Below are 8,745 nucleotides of genomic sequence, written 5' to 3' on the forward strand. Positions count from 1 at the left end.
TTAAAACCAGTTCCCACAGTAATATTAAGCAGAATAAGAAAAGACTTGCTGTTTAAATGATTTCCAACATTCATAGTAATGGTTCCTTGAGCACCCTACCTGCATATTAGAATATTTGTTTGATTTATTTTCCTCAGAAAAGCTTTGGGAAGGGTTGAATAGTTGAACTACACGCTGAGCAGTCAATATTCTGATAAACTCAATCACCCATGCGGATGAAGCATGACAGTTTGAACAAAAAACTCATCACAGCATAATTGTAGCCCAAACATTTTATTGAGACAGAGAGAAAAAGAGACACTAGGTTGGAGGGTGTTCCTGTCAGTTATTCAGACCTCTATGAGTGTTTGGTTGTATTTCTTCATCTCTTGCTTGAAATAATCAGGCTGCTGTCACTGAGGCCGGTCCGTCTCCTTCCTCTCTCTCTCTCTCTCATATTCCCTCTCTCCAAGGAAGCATCCAGAAAACATCTTAATGCTGCTTCCTTCTGAAGGAACACCCTGGAAAAATTATAATGAAAAGAGAGGTCATTATTAGCTAAGCTCATTAACAACAGAAGCATGAATAACACCACAGTGCCCTCAAACATTTGGAAAGAAGCACGTGTCCTGTTTTTGTACTGTACACTTTTGCCTTTTCAAAGGTGAAGTGTTTATTTCTGTGCCTCCAGTAGCAATAAAAATTAGGCTATTTAAAACAGATTTCTAAAACACTATTGCCATTAGTTGGACAAAAAGATCCCACATCCAACTCACACCATTCATTGGTTGAGACAATGCTCAAATAAATAGGTGTAATAAATCTCTAATAACCTACAAGTGGCTTATTTATAGTTGTCTGCATATTAAGCTGGGATAAAAGACATTAACATTGACAACAACTACACTTCACCTTTAAATGGGCCAACGCAATTCTTTGCTTTCTGCAATTGAAAATGTGCTTCTGCTAGCACAAAACCACACACATTTCATCAGGATTCAACCAAATAAAACTCAAAAGCAGCACCACCATGACCTCAATCATCCACCCAAATATCTATTAACATCACCTAACTATTAACATAACCTAAACTACAATTAACTGCAGACCTATGACAACAATGAATATAATATGAATATTCAGAAACAATATCATGCACAACAAAAGCCCTGAATTACTGTAGTAATCACGGACAGAATCAGCTTTATACAAAATGACTATGGAGTTTGGAAAAAAATCAGCATCTAAACTCACAATAATGACTGCAAACGGTGTCAAGCTCAGTGAGAAATTATTTTAATCTGTCATTAATTGAAGTCAGAGCAAAATAATGTTTGCACCAGTCAGCATCTGCTAACTTATGTGTATAGTTCATTTCAACACCATTCACAATATAGTGCCAGTGTTAACCTACATGGCATCATCACAGACCTTCCAGCATCAAGAGTACAACTCAGTGTATGCTAAGTCACTCATTTCCATTCAAACGACTCCACTAAATTACAGTAATTCACAGTATCCACAGTAAAATTACCACTCGAATCAGTCAACTAATAACAATGAGACCTCACAGTCTGCATTTCAATTGGTCAACTTGGCTTATGCATAATTCCTTACATCCACAGCACATTTTTCAGGCATATGATCTGCTAAAACAGGCCTCTTGATATGATCATACAACAATAAATAATTTTAAAAAACCTTCTTATTCAAACTATATTTTGACTTTTTTATTATTATTACTTTATTACTATTGCAAAAATACTATTGTACTATAAAAAAAAAGTATTCAAATTATTTACAGAACAATAGTAAAATTAAAATAATATATATTGAAGCTACAGTATCAAATACATTTAAGATTTATTTAGGGCATAGTATGAAATAAATGCATTTTAAATGCATTTCAAACTGCAGTAATTTTTCCTCCAATTCACACGGCCCACAAGTCTCAGTGCAGAAAATATGGAAATTCATATAAATACTGAAAAATCACATTCCTGATTCTTATAAAGCAATGCTGAACCCATTTTTGTTTAAATACAGATCTACTACAGTTAAAGGGATAGTTCACCCAAAAATTCAAATTTGATGTTTATCTGCTTACCCCCAGGCCATCCAAGATGTAGGTGATTTTGTTTCTTCTGTAGAACACATTTGATGATTTTTAAGTCCAACCGTTGCAGTCTATCAGTCTTATAATGCATGGCAATGGTAACAAAATCTATGAGTGTAAAAAAAACATGCACAGACAAATCCAAATTAAACCCTGCGGCTCGTGACGACACATTGATGTCCTAACACACGAAATGATCGGTTTGTGCAAATTTTCATTTTTGGGTGAACTATCCCTTTAACGTCAAACCACATTTCACAACACAACATTAGTAGAATAACAGAAACCCTCATAACCTCAATAACACGTGATAACTACCAAACTGCATATCATTTGATTTTTCCATTTCACTGTTGCTCCTAAACACGTCTGAGTTTGAGTAAAAGCACAAACAAACCTTCTGTGAGCCGAGCTTTGCCTCCGGTGGGCTGACACAGCACAGTTGAGCAACCGACACAAAGCACGACTGTCTGCGCATGGCTGAACACCGTTGTTATCTTATAACATCCTGAAAAACAAGAGAGACACATGGTTAAGAACATTCAGACACTGACCTGTCCAATTAACCAGAATCATGCGAAGGACACTCACCTGGACACTTGACATCCATGAAATAAGAATTGGGACACTGTACGAGACGCTTCTTCTTGTGCCTCCTCCTCTCCTCCTCAGGGGTCGGATGCAGCAAGTCTTTTGCGAGCTATTTACACAAATTACACGATTTTACATGAGAAAACTGCTATTAAACACCATTTGACCAGCAACTTATCACAAACGCTGCATTAAAATATGGTGCGCTGCCTATCCAGGCAGCATTTTGGGCATTACAGTAGCATATGATGTTCAAAAATATTGTCTAGGTAGGCAGATAACTAGGTTTTAAGAGAGCCATGCAGAAGCCTTTGCGTCTTCATCAGTTACAGTTCATTCTGGCAACTCCAGAGAGCTGCACGAAATCATTTACAGCAATTAGTAACTTCTCTCAAATGTAGGTATTAAATATTTTAGCGGGTTTACAAGTACAATTGAATAATATCAGACTATTTACTCATATCGACACTTAAACGTGCGTCACATTAGTTAAACGTCCGTTTTGTTCTGTGCGCCGCCATCTTGATGCAGAGCGCGACCGCACGCTACTGAACCACTCGAGACTTAACGCTGGTTTTTATGTTCATCTTCTAGTTCATGTGGCAACGCGCACGTTAAAGTCACCTATATGGATATGTTCGTGAACGCGCTATGATATTTAGGTCTTAAAGTAATGTAATTGGTGTATATTGACATGTTTTTGCTCTCTGGTACTCACTGGCATGTTGGCGAAGATTAAGCCGCTGCCAGAAAGGAAGTTTCAGGCGGAAACAGACGAATATCATCGGACGAGCGACGTGAGCGGAAGTGTAGCATCGGACGTAGATCGCGGACATGTTAGGAGAGGCAGCTGAGGTCAGTAACAGTAATCCAAACTGGGGGAAAACTACCGAGTTTTATCTTAGAACAAATACTTCCTTTGGCCAAGTTTCACATGCATAAATACATATGTGTCTGAAAATAAAAAAGTGAGGAGAACAATATTTTGTTGTGTTTATTTAAAGATTCCCCGTTAGCAAGCATTCATTCATTCATTTACTTATTATTTTTTATGCTTTCTACTTTTGGTCATCGTTGTTATAATGGGGTTTATGCTATTATTATTATTATTAGCTATTATTATTTTGTAATTTATTATTTATTTATTTGTTTTTGGAAAACTTCTTTTCTTGTTGCTGTTGTTGTTGTTTCTCCCCCCTATGTTGATTGTTATTCTGTTAGTTATAGGCTATCTGTTTGAATAAAAAAATAGATTAAAAAATAAACATAAAAACGTACAGAAACATGCAAACTGGTTTAAAATGCTTCCTACATAACAGCCTCTATGTTGAAAATGGTTATGATCAAAGATAACTTTTTAAAATTATCTTTATTTTGTTATCAATTCCTACTAAAAATTGTCTTATAAACAAAAATATACCAAAAAGTACCATAGCATAGGTTTTTTTGGACAATAGGCTACCACTGTTACCTTTGTATTTTATTTTTGAAATCAGGATTATTATAAAGTAAAACTAAAACCATTAAAAAATTACTTCAAATAAAATAAACATGAACTGAAATAAAATAAATTATATATATAAAAAAATACCTTAGACTTTATTTCAGCCTGTTCAGTTTAAGCTGAAGTAACCTAAAATAACTAAATAAACTAGAAAACCAATTTAGACATACTTAAAAAAACAACTAATAACATAATAAACAACAAAAACACACAACCTTTCTAAAACGTTATCTAAAATTAAAACAAAAACAAAATATAAAAATCAAATCTAACTCAAAATAACAAAAACTACAAGAGTATATCAATGATACTAAAATAACACTGCTTTATAACGTCTAACCTTGTGCATGAATATAGCATTTATTCAGTATTATTATTGGCATTGTATAGGCCTGTTGGTGTTTTTCATTTTAGATTCTACAGTTGTTATTATAACATGCATTCATTCATTAGTGTTTCTGTTAATCTTACATTAGAGTACTATTCATTTATTTATGAGAGGAAAAGTAATGGATTCTGAGGTTGTAATATGCAGCTGGTGATGAGAAGGTTCTTCTTAAGTGGAAGGCTGTCTCAAGTATACTAATATCCATGGAGTGGGCAGAACCCAGGAGGTGGAATCAAGACTGCTCACTTCCAGCTAATCAGGAGAGACAAGTGTCTGCAGATGTGCCCACCCAGAGACTTCAGGCAGCTGGGAAGCATCATGGTTCACTGTAATTGCTGTAGCAGCTCCTGATCAGCATTCCACAACAGACAGTTTATCTATAGGTGATGAAGGGCAATTTGCCTACAATAGAATAATGAGTTTGCTGATAGGATCCTGTTGGCTACAAGCCCAGGGTTTACAAAATGTAAAAGAGGATGTTCAGCACGATACATTGGGCAGGTAAAAAATTGCCTATTATTCTGGTCTGATTATTTCTATCACATATCAATGAATTTATTCAAAACAACCTGAGTTAAGTGGGACATATTTGTTTAATCAAATAAGTGCATTGTGGTCAGGTTATTAACGCAGCCACTGAAAATGGCTGTCCTGCTTTGGCAGTATTCGAAAGATCTCTAGTAGCTAAATGTGTAGACTCAAATGGCTGAAATACCTCTCAGTATGAGAGACAGCTTGATCAATGCCTGCCTATAAAAAGAGCTGAAACCCCTATTCAGACAGTGGAAGTCACCAGCAGCATGGCACTTATACAGGCAAGTTATTATCCGATAGAGCCTAATGAAATCTCATCTCGTGTGACAATGTTTTCCTGTATACTAGCTATAGTAAATTAGGTCTTAGGTCTAGTAACCGACTAGTTAGGTCAGTTGAGTATATTCCCCCTCTAAATAAATGAATGAATGAATGATCAGACTTTTGATAAAATGTACAAATGTAATTATTAACATAACAAAATCCCTTTATTATTTTTTGTTCGAAATAAGCATAATTTCTTTTCATTTAAAGGGGTCATATGATGTTGCTAAAAAGAACATTATTTTGTGTATTTGGTGTAATGAAATGTTTTTTTTTTTTCAATTTTTCACTCAAAAATTGCTTGTAAATTTCACAAAAAAAATAGCAAGTAACACATTGAATTAAATGTGAAATTTTGAAGTACAAAGATTTAAGACTATTTTCTTGTAAAATGTATTCCAATAAACGTTGTTTTCTTTACAACTTCAAAAAGTCAGAACAGCCGGCACTGTTTTTTTTCTTTCAATTTTTCACTCAAAAATTGCTTGTAAATTTCACAAAAAAAAATAGCAAGTAACACATTGAATTAAATGTGAAATTTTGAAGTACAAAGATTTAAGAGTATTTTATTGTAAAATGTATTCCAATAAACGTTGTTTTCTTTACAACTTCAAAAACCTTTTCTATTTTCTTGTTCGAACATTATTTGGCCATAACTGCATATGACTGCATTTTTGTCATTTCTGGCATAACGCTGACCTCATTTCATGTTTGAAATGATGTAATGATATCATGTGACAAATGTACTAAGGTCATCCGACAACTGTTCATCATTGCATAATACACAATACACGTTTCATAAAATCCTTTTGGACAGGCGAGATCAGATATCAGTTATTTATCTGCTCTTGATAGGTGGAGGTGGAAATGGCTCCGTATGGATCCACAACTGTTTGAGCGCAACGCACCACGGTAACAAACAAGAAGAGGCAGAGAAGAAAGAGAAAAAAGAGGGCAAAACCCAAATCCACATCGATCTCCAGCCATGATGATACTGGTGGCGCTGGCTGCTCCATCTGCGATGTGCGTTGCTCCAGAGATTGCTTGTGTTGAGAGTCAATTAAAGACCCACCAGATCTTTTAGTTATAGTCTGTGCCAATGACAGATCGTTCTCCTACAAGGAAATTGAGAAGTTATCCATTCTACCGGTGTTATTGTTTCCTTGAAATTGAGTCAAAATCCTTTGGTGGAACTGGGACAGAGTACAACGGCAATCCCTCTGGCAAAAGTGCAGTTTCAGTGTTTATTTTTTTTGACAGATCTTCAGTGTGGCCTTGTAAATTGGATCCCAGAATACGAGAATGGTTGCTTATGGTGTATGAAGCCACATCACCCTGATTAAAAATGAACATCATTATTAAACTGAAACAGTAACATCATACAGGCTTTGTAACTAATTATTTGCCACCCACATTTGATGTCAAATTAACTAAGGCATGATGAATTATGAATCAACTGAAATATAAATAAATTGACTGGCTGTTTCCATTAATTCATCAAGACACAAAAGACATGAGGAAGGAATATTCATGCTAAAAGGTGAGATATTGTCACACGTCATCTGTTCTAAGGAACCTTGCTGTCCTCTAAAGGCGCAGATACATTACATTGGTTACATTGTCTGTTGTCAATAGTTTTGTATGAAGAATATCTCACACAAAAGTTACTGGCAAACCAAACTTTCTGTTCACCAAACACACCGAATGTGACCAATTTGAACCCAAATGATTTTCCCACAAAGATTTTGCAAGTTGGTTTCGCTGTGTTGACCAACAGAAAACTGCTTGGTTTGAAATTGACTTGCTTTATACATCGCTACACTGGCAAATTTACCTTTTTTTGCCAGCAAAATTTAACTAATGTAACCGCACCGATTAATAAGGCGGCATAACTGATATGGAACCTTAAAAGTGACAAATTTGGGGAAACTCAAGTCTCCTCCTGGCACCCAAGCCGTTATGAATAGTTTAACAGGAGTTGAATGACGTTGTGTGGAGCCTGGCTGTGCCCTTTACCGAGGGCTGTGGTCCAGTCACCCGTGCTCCGTAACTCAAGCAGGCCTCGGACCAAAAAGGTAGACTCCCACACGTCACACACCAAGGGAAAGGAGAAGGAAGAACAAAGTGGAACATGGCGGAGGACAGGAAGGAGAGAGGAGAAGAACAGAAAGGCAATACGCAACTGCAATTAAGTTCGCCACCAGGGGCAGTGTGAGGGGAAATTGAGTCAATGCAGGGAGGCGATAGCTTTAATTTGATTGGCTGCCAGGCCAGACAACAGCTAGAACAAGAAAAGAGCGTGGTGATGTAGTAAAGATATCATCCTCTCCAGTTAGCTGATAGTTTCTACATCTACACTCGCATTCAGGAGAATGAAGGGGAAAGCAGGAAGCAGGATGGAATAGTTGAGTAGAGAGATGGGTGATTTCCAAAAGCTCTTATAAATAATGAACAATCCTAGAGAGATTTCATTAGGGTAACTGAATAAAGCTTAGTCAATGCACAACTATTCTGGTTCCCCCTGGAGGTAGATCTCATTTCAGGTAGACTTGATAAAAATAAATAACATGCACTGTAACTTAACATATTAAAGGGGTCATATGATGCTTTTTTTAAAGATCATTATTTTGTGTATTTGGTGTAACAGAATATGTTGACATGCTTTAATGTTCTAATTATTTAACATTACTTGCTCATATATTAATATTACATTCAACAGAATATACATAATAACTTTAAATATTAAGACTTTGTGAAATTAAAGCAGAGACTAAAGGTGAGATTTTAGATGGTTATTGCAATATTTTTAGTTACACAAATGTATTATTGACAAGAGGTTTTAGTCATAAAAACCACATATGCAACACTATAAGAAAAAGATATGGAGAAATTGAAATACAGTCTATTGCTTATGGTTTTCCTGACAAAGTACAGTAATACAAATCACAAAAAAAGGTAAAATATATATATTATGTATTTATGTATTAGTTCACTTAGTTTAGTTCAACTCATTATTAATAAGATAACCAAAAATATGATTGAAAATGATTATATAGTCTCTTATGCTCACCCAGGCCGTGTTTATTTGATGTAAAATACAGTAAAAACTGTAATATTGTGAAATATTACAAGCATCAAATTATCCTTCAGAAATCATTCAAATATGCTGATTTGCTGCTCAAGAAACACATCATCATAAATGCTGAGTTATTGCTGCTTATATAATATATAAATTATACTCTAATATACAATAAACAAAAACAAACAAACAAACAAACAAACAAACAAACAAACAAACAAACAAACAAA

At 35.3% G+C, this 8,745-nt stretch overlaps 1 protein-coding gene across 1 annotated transcript; it reads right to left on the minus strand.

Moving 5' to 3' along the window:
• Positions 1-257: 257 nt before the first annotated feature.
• On the minus strand, positions 258-3,502 carry LOC107678804 (40S ribosomal protein S27-like). The gene is made up of 4 exons (XM_016474212.1): positions 3,405-3,502; positions 2,687-2,795; positions 2,493-2,603; positions 258-500 (listed from the first exon to the last, which is right to left on the minus strand). Exons 1-4 carry the CDS (start codon positions 3,408-3,410, stop codon positions 472-474), a joined length of 255 nt encoding a protein of 84 aa, XP_016329698.1. The 5' UTR covers positions 3,411-3,502; the 3' UTR covers positions 258-471.
• Positions 3,503-8,745: the final 5,243 nt, after the last annotated feature.

This window comes from Sinocyclocheilus anshuiensis, unplaced genomic scaffold, assembly GCF_001515605.1.
Source record: "Sinocyclocheilus anshuiensis isolate Anshui unplaced genomic scaffold, SAMN03320099.WGS_v1.1 scaffold1960, whole genome shotgun sequence".
Classification (NCBI taxonomy): Eukaryota; Metazoa; Chordata; class Actinopteri; order Cypriniformes; family Cyprinidae; genus Sinocyclocheilus; species Sinocyclocheilus anshuiensis.

Bases quoted from the DNA above. Each gene is read 5' to 3' on its own strand.
- LOC107678804 (XM_016474212.1), bottom strand. The intron at 2,604-2,686 runs GTGAGTGTCCTT...CTTGTTTTTCAG, and splicing joins CATGGATGTCAAGTGTCCAG to GATGTTATAAGATAACAACG. The intron at 501-2,492 runs GTTTGTTTGTGC...TAATTTTTCCAG, and splicing joins CAAAGCTCGGCTCACAGAAG to GGTGTTCCTTCAGAAGGAAG.